This window comes from Nothoprocta perdicaria, unplaced genomic scaffold, assembly GCF_003342845.1.
Source record: "Nothoprocta perdicaria isolate Ctin4 unplaced genomic scaffold, notPer1 scaffold_25, whole genome shotgun sequence".
In the NCBI taxonomy this organism is placed as follows: Eukaryota; Metazoa; Chordata; class Aves; order Tinamiformes; family Tinamidae; genus Nothoprocta; species Nothoprocta perdicaria.
The window spans coordinates 3,669,640-3,685,385 of record NW_020455477.1 but is presented as its reverse complement, the minus strand read 5'-3'; the positions used below and the strand labels follow the sequence as shown (position 1 = coordinate 3,685,385).

At 36.6% G+C, this 15,746-nt stretch overlaps 1 protein-coding gene across 1 annotated transcript in view; it reads right to left on the bottom strand.

Moving 5' to 3' along the window:
- LOC112947868 (collagen alpha-3(IV) chain-like) overlaps positions 1–15,746 on the bottom strand; it is a 53,394-nt gene that overhangs the window by 22,188 nt on the left and 15,460 nt on the right. The window contains exons 8-26 of the mRNA XM_026040027.1: positions 15,662–15,688; positions 14,963–15,040; positions 13,812–13,874; positions 13,334–13,369; positions 13,179–13,220; positions 11,861–11,938; positions 10,266–10,328; positions 9,978–10,034; positions 8,298–8,342; positions 7,114–7,167; positions 6,697–6,738; positions 5,840–5,927; positions 4,743–4,778; positions 4,251–4,415; positions 3,997–4,089; positions 3,012–3,107; positions 2,563–2,633; positions 1,173–1,361; positions 116–284 (exon numbers count right to left, since the gene is read on the bottom strand). Coding sequence (XP_025895812.1) covers positions 116–284; positions 1,173–1,361; positions 2,563–2,633; positions 3,012–3,107; positions 3,997–4,089; positions 4,251–4,415; positions 4,743–4,778; positions 5,840–5,927; positions 6,697–6,738; positions 7,114–7,167; positions 8,298–8,342; positions 9,978–10,034; positions 10,266–10,328; positions 11,861–11,938; positions 13,179–13,220; positions 13,334–13,369; positions 13,812–13,874; positions 14,963–15,040; positions 15,662–15,688 — 1,492 coding nt within the window. The remainder of the gene's footprint in view (positions 1–115; positions 285–1,172; positions 1,362–2,562; positions 2,634–3,011; positions 3,108–3,996; positions 4,090–4,250; positions 4,416–4,742; positions 4,779–5,839; positions 5,928–6,696; positions 6,739–7,113; positions 7,168–8,297; positions 8,343–9,977; positions 10,035–10,265; positions 10,329–11,860; positions 11,939–13,178; positions 13,221–13,333; positions 13,370–13,811; positions 13,875–14,962; positions 15,041–15,661; positions 15,689–15,746) is intronic.

The window sequence follows — 15,746 nt, the reverse complement described above, 5'->3', positions numbered from 1 at the left end:
TCCCATTCCAAGACAAACTTACTATGATTCCTAGATCATTTCTGTGTCTTCAAACTCTATAATTTCAAACAAGTGTTCTTTAAGTGTGTAAAGAATGGTAAAATAAGTTACAAACCAATTTCTCCAGGTAATCCAGGTGGACCAGGTACCCCTTTAGAGCCTTTGAGACCTCTTGTTCCTTGAGGTCCATATCCTGGTGGTCCAGGAAGTCCCATCTCTCCAGCAAGACCAAGATTACCAGGCAATCCTGGTAGTCCTCTGTCTCCTTTTGAGCCAGCTAATCCCTATTAATATATACCAAGCATTATTTCCATGCCAGCTTTCATAACAATATGTTCGATTTTCTGTATGAGTATAATCTGAAATTATTTTAATGACAAAGTAGATAAATAATTCCTCTTAAATTGGCAGAGCTGACTTTTCATTAAAATAATACAGATTTTAACAACAGCGGTTATTCATCCTTTGTATTAAAAGAGAAAGAGTGCAAATAAATATAAAGAGCTTGATTTTCAACAACTGTGGCATTATATTGCATGCCTTTTTCATAAGTTATGGGGAAGGGAAAAAAGAAAAAAAAAAGGAAAACTCAGCTCTGATTCTCCTTGAATACAAGCTTGGATTCAAGATACTTATACCTGAAACACTTCTACAGTTTTTCAATAAACACATTATAATAATTGTTAGGCTTTTATTCTGCTGAACACAGAGCTCTGCTCTAATGATCCTAGTCTCATGGTGGGTCTGCCAGCTTTTATTGTTTCTCTCAGCCCTGATAAAGATTAACTCCTGAAGATGGAGTAGGAGGTATTTGGAGAGGATGATCATTTCACTTTAAGAATAATGACTAGACAGGGAAGTTGTCATTATTATTTTCTCATACAAATCCTAGGAATCCAAGCCAATGCTGCAATTTAAAAATCCAGACTAACAGAACAATTGACTGCTGAGATTTTTCCAGCAACATGACTCTGAGTTCACCTCTTGCTGGCATTACAGAAAAATATTTATTCTCTTACTTTCATTTCACCTTATGCGTATTGCCTGATATGGCTGCATATATTATCACTACACTAGAGGACATTCAGTTAAAATCTTCAAAAAGATTAAACAGATTGTAAAGGGAATATTGACACAATTTTCTATAACAACTGCAAACAGTGCATACCCACCTGCTCGCCTTTAGAACCCTTTGCACCTTTAGAGCCAGGTCTTCCTAGAAATCCACTTGAACCTTTTCTTCCTTTGTCTCCCTCAGCCCCTGGATCTCCTTGCTCACCTTTTGGCCCTTCTGGATACACATATCCTGGATCACCTTTTGATCCTTTATGTCCTTGATCTCCTTTAAAACCTGGAAGTCCCTGGAGCAAAGCCATCAAGAGAATTTATAAGTTAGATGTCAAAGTTTCCAAGCTTTCATTTTAAAGTAAACATTTGAGGGCAACTCTCTCTATTCTCATTTTTATTTGCCGTACTTGCGTATTTCAAGGAACATGAAAAAGTTGGTTTGGTTTTTGTTTGTTTTGTTGTTGGGCTTTTTGCCTTCACTCTTGCTGACCATAATTGTCATCTCATATATACTACTGTAAGCAGCAGTAATGCAGGATAAGACTATTAGGTATGTGTTTGTGCTTTTGCACCACAGAAGTACAGGCAAGAAAATACCTTAGAAGTATCTGATCAGAGATTTTCACATAGAATCATCTCCCAGGGATAAAACTGCCACATTTGGCTCTCTCTGCTCTTAACTCCTGGTCTCTCTTATTTCTTCCTCAGAGTAGAAAGTAGAGTTGAAAGCACACTGGGCTCTAGTGATCTGGGGCTAATGAACTCTTGGGAGGCTTTGGAAAAGCTTGTTAGCAGGCCTTTTCATTCTGCATTTGCATGGCACTGAGCACAATGAATTCTTGTCTGTGACTGTTTTGTATTGAGCAGTACTGAAGAGTTCTGACAGTAACTCTTCAAAAATAATTATTACTACAGCCACAAGTTAGAATACCCCAAAGGTATGCCTGTGGCAGGTGTCTGCCTTCTCTCTTCAACAATTTCCTCAAGAGGGAATGTCCTGTGCATCTCTGAAAAGGGTATTATGAGAAGAAAGTTCCTCTGCACACTTCCTTTGGACACAAGATATGCAACAGGTCTGACTAAGATCAGAGGGCACATAGATTATATGCTTTGTAGCCACTGCCATGATTATATTACAATGCAGATTTACATGACCTGGTTGTAAACTAGCCATATTAGGCAGAAGCAGTCTGGCCATCCTGAAATACAGCACAGACTCACTACCCACGTATCAGGTATGATGCTTGTGCCATGAGCTGTATTTCCTACTGCACTGAGCAAACCAGGCTCATTTAAAGATAGATCAGCTGTGTTCATATCATAATCACTACTTAGGCCTGCTCTGTAGACACATTGTTCATCAGCACTAAGGAGACAACTGTTGTAACCAGCTGGTACACAGCTTAATGTAACACCAGCCAAGAAATTTCTCTGAAATAAATTTTTGTAGAATCTGAAAAATAGTTTTAAAGTCATAAATAATTCCAGCCTTACTCGAGGCCCTGGATACCCTGGTGCTCCCGGAGAACCTGGAGATCCTTTGGAACCTGGTGTTCCTTCTCTACCTGCAAGAGAGACAGCATCTTTTGTACAGAAAAAAATAAAACAAGCAAATGGATTTGGGCAAGTTCTAATAATCATACCTAGCCCTGAACATTGCTGCCTTTCCTATTTACTGCATAAGCACAAACTGACTTGACTTTAGGCTGCACCTGAGCCCAACAGTACTCTAGCTTCAGTCTTTTAGGACTTCTGCTTGTATGAGTAGACAGAGTTGCATAATGCTATATTAAATAACCCCATCCTCAAGACTACATCAGGAATCATTAATATAGGCGTATATTGTATCCTGTGGACATGTCCACACCAGTTTTGATTCTCATGCAATAAACAAAAGCATTGGCACATCCCACTATCCCCTTAGGCAAATCAGGATAACTTACCAGGGATGCCATCTTGGCCACGTGGCCCAGGAGGACCAGGAAGACCAGGTGTTCCAGGAATATAGCTGCAATCAGTACACAGGCAAGCATCATCACCTGGAATGAAGTTGTAGATTCATTAATTGTTCTATAAGAAGTTATTCCCAAGCTTAACTAATGTGCTGCATTACTTGTTCTAGAGGATGGCTAATATTTTTTGGACAAAGATGTATGAATATGGCCTTAAAATCTGCTTGTGTATCGAACTCTCTACTTTTTTTTTTTTTTTTCCAAGTCCAGTTTCAGTGAATTAGATGGTGATTTTTGCAGGAAGAAGCTCAAAGAGAAACTATTAGTGAGCAGACAAAATACTGGTGGAATGTGACAATGTGAATATGAAAACCTGAAAATCAAATAATGATTACAAAAATGTAATCATTATTTGCCCCAATGGAGATCGGCACTGGCTGCAGTGTCGGACAATTGCACTGCAGCACTGCACACTTCCTGCTTTTTAGCTGCTTTTCACTAACAGAAGACATCTTGCTACCCTTAACGGACTTTCTTTGTGCTCTGGACTCATCAAATATCATGAGAGGTCAATTAATTTCTGAATTTCATAAGAAATCACCAAGACTGCCAGATCGTACTACCTACTTCTCAGGGCAAGTTTTAAGGAAGGATGCAGAAATGGCAATAAAAATTGTTCCACTCAGCACTGCATCTTGGTTTTCACTTGAAAAAGAAGGATCAATGAGTAGCTACTAATACAATCCAGTCCAGAAAAAGCACCTTCATGTGGAAAATACGTTATGTGGAAGCAAAGTGAGACCTGACAAAGAGGAGAATGCGTATAGCCCTGTACTGAGACTGAACAGAATCTTTTTGTACTCCTGCCTTTATTTCTCCTAAAGTAGAACAGCTCTTGAACAAATATTCTTGCCTACACGTAAGAGCAAACACCATCTCGACCTCGAGGACATTATTTGTCAACACTGTAACTGACCTTTCATGCCAGTATCTCCTGGACGTCCTGGAGGTCCCACACACCCTGGCTCTCCAGGAAGTCCGGGTAGGCCAGCTCTAAATGTTATTCTACCTGTTAATAAACATGGCACTATTACTGCACTAGTTCAGACATTTCTCTATTTGCTGACAGGAGAAGAAGGTTCAGTGATCACACAGAGAAAATATTCATTTAAGAGAAAGAACGACCTGGACAAATCCAAACTATTCTTGTTTAAAATACTGAAATCTCACCTGGTTCTCCAGGGAGACCTGGTAACCCAACAGAACCAGGTCTGCCAGTAATCCCAGGTAGTCCTGGGGGGCCCATGATGTGCAAACCAGGTTGTCCTTTCTCTCCTTTTATTCCTTTTGGCCCAGGAAATCCTGGGGGACCTCTCAGACCAAGTCTTGACACACCTAATCACAGAGAAAAAAAGCAAAAAGAATTGCAGAAAAACTAGAACTTCAAAGCAAAGTAAGCAGGCAGAGTTCAGCTAAAAAGTCTTGATTGTATTGTGATATATTAAATAATCACACACAGAAAGTATAAATTAAAAACAAAAAAAAAGTCTTTAACCAGAATTTCTCTATGCAGCTGGCATATCAGAACTTTTTGAGTAATGATTTTTCGTCACTTAGAGATGACTTTAAAAACACCTTAAACAAAGATTACACAAAGCTAATAGGGTGAAACAGACAGGATGAGTAATGTATTTTATTGGGCTGCCGGATCACTACGCATACCTGGTCTACCAGCATCTCCAGGAGGACCCCTTGGCCCTGTGAAAGCAAAGTATTAAGAACTTTGGTTAAATTACTCTATACTTAGCAAAATCATAATAACGTTAATTGTAAAGCTTGGGTTTCTGCATTTTAATGCTAATTTTATCTTTTAAGAATTTTGCTTTTGTCTGAGTAGGCATCTTCCATTTATGCAACAGTTGCACACAATCCTCACTGAAACCCAACAAGAGGTAAATGTGTGCAACAGGCAGAGCATCAATCACATTTATCTTAGATGGGGATGCTGCCCAGTTACTTGAGAAGAACTTACAGGCCCAAACACCTCCTTCTTTTCTGCCACTATTCTGCATTTGCTCTAATAAAGGTACTATCTTCCCCTACAAACCCGCAGCAAATGATGTATTCACATCTTTTCAAAGACCAACTTCCTTCTCATATACATACACATTTAAGTAGATTTACAACAGCAAGGAATGAAGGCAAGATGATCACTCGCATAAACATTCATAAAACTGGAACTTCAAAGAAAAGTAAGCAAGCACTTAGTAGGATGAGCACGAGACCAACAGCTTACTGCCTCAGAATTCAGTTCACATATCTTTATTACACTATGACACAGCCAAAATAATTAAAAATTTACAGAACATCCAAAAATTAATAAAAACTTGTAGATCATTATTTTCAAAGGTTAGACATAAAATGGCATAAGAAAAACAGTGAAGGCTACAACAAATCTTAGTTTAATCTTTAACAAAAGACTACAGCCCTGATAGTTAATCTATGAGACACACCAATAATGTGCTGTTGTAGGATCCCACTGTGGTCACGAAGCAGGATCTAAGTGAGCTTTGGTGCTCATCTCAATTATCTGCAAGGAAAGTGTGCCAGGTTCATTACTTTTAATAGGAAATATGGCTACAGATTAACATGTCAGGATAAATTTAAGTTCTGCATTTTTACAGGAATAATTTGGAAAGCAAGTTGGAAAGGGAGAGGCAGATTGCCAGGTGATCACACTATGAAAAAAGTTGGCTTATTAACAAAGCTTTTGAGCAGACAGCTCCTGCTACGAGATGGTAGCTCCACATGTCACTCACCAGGCACACCACGTTGACCTTTTGGGCCTGGAGGTCCGGGAGGCCCTTTATCTCCTTTTTCACCAACCACTTTATCATAATACTCTGTCTTAATGGAAAGACGGTAAGAAAAAGAAAGAATAGTAAGAATGAAGAGAGAAGCCTAGTGCCTCATCCTGACCATTCGTTAGAATGCTATCACTCCATTAAACAGCATGATCTTGTGACAATATAAGGTCTTTCTAAAATAGTATGCGATTAACATTATTTTTTCACAAGCAGCCAGAAATGAAATTGCTACATATGTGTAACATTATAGACCTTCAGAAATAGGAAACTTGGAAATCTAAATGGATGACTACTAAAACACTGTTTTTAAATGGAATCAAAATTAAAATCAAAATTCACAATCCTTATTTTTGTTCTCTTCATTCTTATAAAAGGAGTGTTTTGTGCTACTCTTTCAATTACACAACTTTTGAAAAAGTTATTTATTAAGAAATTGGGCAAAAGGTTTCTATTATTGGAAAGGAGATGACAGAAGCTTTACTCACAGCATTTGTGTGTTTACTTAAATGTCTTCCTGGCACTGCAAAATTAACAGTACATTTGGAACTTACTAGAGTATCAGTTTAAAAATTAACTCCTATGAATTTCTCTAACTATTCTGTCACAGTCTAGTCTCCTGTCAAAATGCTGGAACTGCAGGGAGACCCTTATCTTGCATTCAACTTTACATAAAGGGAAATCCCATCTCTCCAGCTATGCTGCTAGTTTGAGAAAGCCATACCTTGGCTGATATCCTCATGGGACATTATTGCAACATATAGTCAGTTTGGCTTAATTTTAGCTTAAAAATAATAGCAGTTTACACTTACTCGACCACAAGCTCCAGGTGGACCAGTGTCTCCTTTCATTCCCTTCATTTGGGAAAAGAAACGGATCTTTAAGTTTTTTACTAAGAACATGACGTTTGATACTCTTCTACTTCAGTACATTGCTTATAACATGCAGGAAGGACTTCTGCTCCTGGTAAGTCCTTCATCAAAATGTCTCTGTTGCTATCAAACCATTCACCACATACTCAAACCAAAAACTGCAGGAGCATATCAGTAGGCAGGGATAAAAATCTGCTCAAACATGTAATCTTTTTCAGCCAGTCTTTTTAAGATTCAAGGATATCATTAGTTGTAGATTTTAAATAAAACATATTGTATGTGCAGTGATAACGTAATAACCACAAAACACACCCTACGTTCATCCTCACAAGCAATGACAAAACCATTAGACAATACCTTAGCTCCTTGCTTGCCAGCCAACCCTGGTTTGCCCTGTTCACCCTTTCGTCCCTGCAAGTGACAATACAGAATTATTAGAATGGTTAATCTTTTACCAATGTCATCAATAGGGTTCAAAATTGAAAGCTTTAATCTTTCATGGTGATAGCAAGATGAATGTGACATGCTCAGAGAAGAAACATGGAGAAATTCCTATGGAGATTCACTTAGCTTGGGATAAAGCTCTGCATCTGTACAAAATACTCCACAGCTAACATCCAAGTCTGTCCTATCTTGGCACGTTCTACCATTTCCAAAGCAGAAACACTACGGACAGGACGAGTGTACGAGGCTCTGGTTTGTTTTCCTTTTGAAAGCTACTGTTTCTAAAAAAGTAGAAAGTGAACATAGTCTGAAAGGCTCCCATTCAGCAACTCCCTCTCTCAGAACTGATCCAGTCTCCAGGTTGATGCAGATGTTTGGAGATCTCAGCAAGTCAGGATGGAAAAGAGTTGAGATGGCTACAAATGCTTTCTGCGAGCATATTTATGTGAGGAAAAGGGACTTTTGCTCCTCGAAGGATTACACAGTTGAATACATTGCAAGTTAGAAAAGCAGAAATGGTAACAGAACAAGGACTTGCCTTGGACATGACAGAAAGTTTGCTTTCTGATAGCTGAGTAATAACACAGTAAAGCTTTGTGGTCTGTCATACCACATTCTTTACTGAACTGGAATGTGTTTAGACTGGGCACAGAGATTGTTATTACACAAAGGAGATATTTCAGTAAGACATATGCAAAGTTGGCCTATCTTGACAATAAGAGTTTTGACAACATATTGGTGAGGTCACTGTGACCTAACGTTAATTTGGAAGATGTTAAGTTGGAAGCAAAGTAAATATAGTAGAAATGATATTTAACAGCTGCATTTAACTGCTGCGTTTCAAATATATTTAGAAAATTTTAGCTTTTTAATTAGAACATAAATGAGATCATTTTGCTTATAAAGTGGCATATTTAAAAAATTTGCCCAAGGTGAGTTGTATGATAGGAAATATTTTGCAGGGTATGGAAATTGTCATTTCCAAACCCATCCTGCAATGAAATAAAAAGCTATAGCAGGAAGATATGACCTTGATAAAAACATTGTTTTTTAAACTTATTTTACTCCGAAAATATTTAGAAGGTGTCCATCATTACCCGCAAACCAGGTGGACCCGGGGCACCTTCTTTTCCAGGTTTACCCTACCAAAATAAAAAGAAATATTCAAGAGGATTGTCACTGCATTCTAAAAGCGTAACAACCAAATGACATGCATACAATTATACTTTATGTCTTTATGAACTTAGAAAAGCAAGTTAGGTTCATTTTAAAATGCTCATTACTTCTAATCATAACTACTGCTCATAAAACTACAAAACAGAGAGCAAGACATTCCTTGGACTGAAAAGCTAACAATGCTTGAGCCCTTCTCCTGTGAAGGATTAGTACGGGCAGACACTTGATCAGCACAAAGTTCCAGGGAAAGTTCAGTAAAAAAGAAAAAAAAGAAAAAACAACATCGTAGCTAGCAGGTCCTATAAAAACAGAAATGGCTTGAAGAGAGATTACTTAATGAAAAAATGGTAGGGACTGAAATTAAAATGTAATGGAGGTAGAGCAGTGAATGGAAAAGTGAAAAGGGAAAAAACACAGCATGCCAAAGGTATTGGCCGCTTTCTGTGGCATAGAGCACCTCAGGCAACCTTCTGCTGGGCTCCTGACCTCTAGTGTGGCTACAATACATGATGAAAGATTCAGAACAGCCACAGCAGCAACAAGAGGAGATAAGGGTAAGAAAAGAGAGAGGAGGGGGAAAAAAGGGAGAAAACAGAGAAGGAGAGAATATAATTCTGGATAGGGGTACATTATTTGGCTCCTAAAAGGTAAAAATGTAGAAAACTTGGTTCATTAAAATGAATTGTAGAAGGGTAGTGACAAGATAAAAGTAGAATGAAAGATATTGAGGTCAGAACAACAGAGAAGAAAGTACATTTTAAAAGGCTTTCTTTTGCACCGAATTCATCAAGGAAAGATTTGAAATAATTTCAAAAGAGATAGCTAGACCACGAGTTAAAATCTAAATGTTACCAGAAAGAGTAATACGCAAAAGATAAAATGATAACAAGTACACAGATAACATGATCCAGAAGCACAGAAATTAGAAAGAATCATGCATGCTGAAGAAAGGTGCTTTTAGTACTTCACACCAGTAATTCAAATAGAAATGTAGTATTTATAATCTACAGGAGTAATAAAAAATAACAAGCAAGATGTTCTATAGTATCATCATTATGACTTAAAAAGTGGAAACTAAAGATAGTACTGGTCTGTGGTTGCCACCCTTCCTTGTGTAAGTAAATTTATTGCAATTGCAAGAACTGTGAGAAAAGCTATTAAATAAACACATAACACTTATGTTTGAATTGGATTAAATATTTAATTTGAAAAATTGTTTTTAAAACGCTTAGACCTGTATTTGGAACTGGGGAATCAAAACATTTGATTAGAAAGGCTTTTATTCTCTTTTACTCATACACTGGCACCACAATGCTAGTATGTGGCCAGAAGATTACATTTTTTCCTTAGCAGCAGGATCCTTACAACAAAATAAACGGAAGTGCACTCACCATCTTTATCTCCTGCACTCATGGCACTCCAACCTCTAAGAACAGACATTTGACCTTCTGATCTCAAGTCTGTTATATCAGGTGAAAGAGCTTTTGAACCATAGAATTTTGCTCTGAATGGTGTTGAAACAAAAGCTGGAGAGCAACATGAGTGCGACACTACCCTTCAGGGAAGACTGGCAATTAGTTTGTTCAGTTGTTTGCACACACCTGCGCTCCAGGTTCTCCACGGTCACCCTTTTCACTCTGAGAATCACCAACTGGACCCTGTAACAAAAATATCCCCCAAATGCACCAAAATTAGAGACTCTAAATTAATTTAATCTTTTAGCACTTTCTTATCTTCAGTAGTTATAAAAGTGAAGTGCAATTAAACTGTTATTAATAGCTTTTCATTAAAGGTCAGAACAAGGTAGTATAAATATCAGCCTCTGAGGAGTGCCATTTACTAGGTGATACTCCTCGAATGTCAGGATTTTCAGGATTTATTCCACTTACCGTAAATCCCACTGGCCCTGGGGGTCCTCTCGATCCTTTTTCTCCTTTCTCTCCTTTCAAGTCCTATCACAAGGAAAGTCAATAAAGTACCTTGGATTTTTCTGTGCTCAGTATTTACAAATAGAAAAACTTTATATTACCAACAAGTTAATGTAAGCAGAGATAGTTCTACTTGAGCAACTGAGACAGGAACTACATCTAGGTGTTCAGTCTATATTGTCTGAATCAGGAACTGGCTCTGCATTTATTGCTAAATATGAAGACTTCTAAAGGACCTTCCTGTGGCTGCACAGAGAAGCATGGCAATAAATATCCAAAGGACCAACAGTACATCCCAAATGAAAAACAAATAAACCTTCATTGCTCAGGGGAGATGCAGTTGCCTCCAGTGTGTCAATGCTAGCAACTAACCACACGATCCACGCCTCTCTTGGCTCAAGATTAGGTACACAGTATAGTATACCTAATCCTTAGGTATACTATATCTGTACTATACTGTAAGGATACAGTATAGTACAGTACTACTATGTAGTAGGGCACAGTCTAAGCTCACTATAAAACCAAAGTTTAGCCACTGCCTACCTAATATCTGGTTGGACTTATGCCCCAAACTATACATGTCATATGTATCAGGAATTTTAAGGGTTTTTTTGTAGTTTTGTTTGTTTTTCAGTCTGTAGTGCTCTATGCCTCTGAAAAATAGCCATTCTCCCATGACACGCTATTGCAGCTGTGACTGTAAAATGCTCCAGGTGGTCAGCACTTGATTTAAACAGGAAGGAGTTGCTTCCCCTAAAGCTGAACTTTGATTACTCCTACAATCTCTCTCTATCTGTGCTGGAGCACAGATCATTCTTTTGTTTTAAAGCTCATAATAGAGAATGGGGATTGATAACTACAAGAAAATCAAATCAGGAAAACAGAGGTAAAAAAATCAGGGACAAAGAGCTGTTCAGTAAATATATGAAGACTTAAAATAACAGTGTAGTTGATGTACAGTTTTAAGTTCTTTGAGAACAAAATAGATTTTTGGGTCGGGATTTACCAAGCAGTATTTAAAATGAAAGTTGAATCACAGTATTTTTTTTCCTCAAATACTTAGTTTTTCCAAAATTTTCTATGAGTACCCCTGTTCCATTAAAAGAATAAGAAAATAAATGCTTAAATGTATACAAGGATGTTGTAAGCTTTTCTGAAATGGATGTAGTAGCTAAGAGTATTCCAGTGACAAGCCCCAGAGGTCAACACAGCTCTGGCTTTGAAGGCTATTCAGAAAATCCATGTTGGTTTGGTCAAGCCAGAAGTGATTTACTTTTCATGTATTCAAGCAATTCCACAACAGGAGGTTTCCTAATAATCATTTAACATTCCACTAGCATCATGCAGATGGGCATATGAATGCACAGGACTCAGCTGAGCTGGCTGCACAGACATGCTCTAAGAAGTGCTTTACTACCTCAATAAACAAGTCAGAAAATAGGTCAGCATGGGTGAAAGGAAATATCAGTTGAACAGCAAAGATGAAGATGCTTTTCTTGAAGCACAGAACAGTATAGATGGCTTATCTGTATCTGATCATAGACAAACTTTACTACCGTCATGTTGTCTGGTCCACTTAATGTCACAATGACAGTTCCTGGTGGTCCAGGGGGTCCAGTTAATCCAGTGTCACCCTGAAAAAAAATTAAGCAGTTGGAAAAAAAAATACTGTTCTTGTTTCAAATCACTATCCCTATATTTTCAAATTTCTGAAACGTTCTCTGTTGTTACACTTAACCATTAATGAATTTAATATTTCTCTTTACTTGCTACTTACTTTCACTGACAAAAAGGCCTATGGAGGATTTAATACTTCCACAGCAATCTTTTTCTGATTGAGAAATTAAAAAATGTTTATACTCATTCATGTTAGAGTATGTAGAATTAGCTTAAAGTACTTTAAATTATTTAATTTACCCAAAAGCTATATAAGCCTTTTAGCTGCAAATCACCTAAAATATCCCAGTGCAACTATTGTCATTTTTCTCCAAGTCTGATACAATACATGCATCTTCAGTGACTTGTGCAAAATTACAGTCTACATACTGCAAGTATAATTGTAACATATTACTGACAGCTGGCTGTCAGTACACATATTACATATGCATGTAAACACAGGCATATTACAACTGGCTTTCATGGTTTTAAGGAATTTTAAGTGTGCACCTGAATCTTAACTGTAAAGAAAACAATACTCCATAAGAAAGCCAGACACTCCATAGCCTTCTGAGCTAAGGTTCGCTTAATGTCATCCACTCAGAAAATTCTTCCTGGTAATAACTACAGTATTAATCCCACTTTCAGATAATGCTATGAACATTAAAACTGGGGGAACATTAAAACTTTCTACGGATTCCTGGCAATTGCATGATTCAACCCTAAGAAATACAATATTTGTTCATAGACATTTCTCTCGTATTTAACACAAAGTTAGAAATCTTAGAAAGATTTGAGTTTTTCTGGCATCATGAGGGCAGACATAGAAAATATGAAGGTCATAAGAAGGTGCGAGTCTACAGATGCTATAAATTTATGAATGTTTACCTACCTGGATAAGCATTTAAAAACTCTGTGCTAATGACATATACATCACTTTAATGAGATATGTTAGTAAATATTTAAACTGCTGGCTCCTCAGAAACTATCAGCCTGTTTCTACCCTTCTATAAGGAAGTTTGTATCATCATCTCTTAAATGAAAACAGTTTGTCCTTAGATATTGCTATGCTCCCATCTTCAAAAAAAGGGTTTACATGTATCAACTGAAAACTAGTTTACAGTACTTACTTCTCCAAACAGGTCACCAGAGTATATAACAAAAAGCAGAAAGTGGAAACAAAACTTAAAACATGTTTTAAGCATTTTATAAAGTTACCTTTCTTCCTTTGTTTCCTATTACTTTCATTCCCATGAGACCCTGTGACAGAGACATAAATGTTAATGCTTTTATTTAAAAAAAATTAATAAAAAGTATAAATTGATGTTAAATTAAATAGGAATCTTTCATTTTTATTACCAATCTGAGACTACCTTAGGTCCTGGAGGTCCTGCTCTCCCTGGCATTCCCTACAGAAAGAAAAGATGCTTAGTGTAAAATACTACAATCTTCAGCACCAGTTCAGGCCATTTGATGGGGTGAGGGCATTTCCATTTTCTCTACCAAGTTCTACACATGAGGTTTCAAGTACACAATTTTTGCCTGTGTTAGATCACACTTCTATTCATTATTCTACCTTTACAACCGCAATTTGTCATGAAAGCAAGGGACAGCAGAATATTTTCATGGTCTGGTTCTCTCTTACAGTTCTATCCATTAGTATGTAATGTGAATTTATGAATAATAATGATAAATGAAAATTTACTCATAACTGGATGAGAATACTTTTGAAAATGTGGAAATTATCAAGCATAAAAATAACAAAAAAATGGAAAAAAAAATCAGGGGTGTGTGTGCGCGTGTGTCTGTGCATGAAGGTATGGATTTCACATACCCACAGTTCATACTCACTGAAACTCCTGGAGGGCCCTCTGGTCCAACATCCCCAGGATATCCTTGAATACCCTGAGAACCCTGTATATTAAAAAAAGGGAAAAAAAGCCTCAGCAAGATTATGAAGAATTCTCTTCACTAAATTTAATTAAGTGAATAAGAAACAGAGAAGCAGCATTGGTTTTGATTTCCTTTTCATATCTCAGGATAATACATTTATCACTTATAAATTTATAAACTAAAAATATTCATTTGTGCATTTTTAATTTAATTCCTCCATTTATTGTTAGGTATCCTCCATTTATTGTTAGGTTTCAAAGAAAAATGTACTCTTCATCTTCTATCAATCTATGTTTTTTAAGTATGGATCATAATGTCTCGTATTAATTAATTATCAGCTTCCCTAGAAGTTGAGCAAGACTAATCTTTCCAGTGTTACCTCATATGGTAGTTGTCTTCATTTCAAAAAAATTTTTATTAATATCTTTCGTATCTTTTTATAGATGGGGTGATCAGGGCTGAAAACAACAGTCTGTGTTGAGCTATATCACTGAAGGTCACAAAGACATTTTAGTTGACATTTTTTTAAATGCTAAGTATGCTAATAATTTCTTTGCTTTTATGTCATCTCTTGCCACCTAGGATGTCTTTATTAAACTGCTAACATAGATACCCAGTTTTATTTTTCCTCCGAGTAAAAAAAAAAAAAAAAATGTGATAAGTTGATCAAATTATTCCTTCCAAAGTATATTAATGTGTATTCATGAAAACAATTTCCCTAGCAAGCTGCATGTCTTGCTGGTTTAACTGCTTCACTTCAACATACACTAGAATTTTCACTCATTTTGTTAACTTTAAATCATTATAGATGATTACTCATGTTGTCTGCCTCCTGACTTTTGCATCCTACTTTACTAACGTGATTTACTAACTTCTCATTCTGATAGCAAAATTCATTACTACTGACTTTGGGTACTCTTTAAGTGTTGAAAAGTCATGAGAAATCTTTTGTATATATTATATTAGATATATAATATGAAGTTAATAATATTTAGAGAAACAGTTATTTTCTGATAGAAAACTGATTTTCTGATAGAAACTAATGATACATACTTCTAAATTTTTTATACGCACACATATATATAGAAATAAATATCCCACTGAAGTACCTGAACTCCACGCACTCCTGGCAATCCAGGGTCACCTTTTGCACCATATCCTTGGTTATGGCCATCTGCAGGACACCCCTGGACAATTAGGGGGGAAAAAAAAAAAAAACATAAGGTTATGATGTAGTAGTCTTTACAGATCTTAAACTTGAAGTCTGTTAATACAGAATGTGTGTGGGGGGAAAAAAAGAAAAAAAAAAAAAGAACGAGAATTCCATATAAATTCCAAACAAATGTACCATTTTCAGCCATATCATTCCTGTTGGTTAGAAGTAGTCTTAATTTCAGACATATATACTTCTCTTATCCATGATTCGAACCCTTTTATTTATTTATTTTTATTATTGATACCGTAGAGTATGTTAAAAGGGGGGGGGGGGAAAAAAAAAAAAGTATCTGTAGAATTCCATACAAATTTGTACGCTATTTTGGAGAGGGGCTTAGTTCTTCATGTGTTTTAAAATGGATAAACTTATTACATGCAATGATAGTATTTAAAGGAAAAAGATAGACTGTGTTGTACTGCAGGGTGGATGCCATTAACACACAGCAGGCACCAGAGTTTGTGGATTCACCTGGAAAGTTAACCTTCTATTTATTGCCAATGAAGACATTAAGAACTCTTCTCCAGCAGCAAAAATACATACAAAATTTTGATCATCAATAAATATTTCACACAATATACTGTAAATAACTGACCTTTTCCCCTTTCACGCCAGGGATACCCTAGAAAGAAGAACAATAATCATAATACAGAAAAAGGCAAGAAAGACAACAGTGAAAG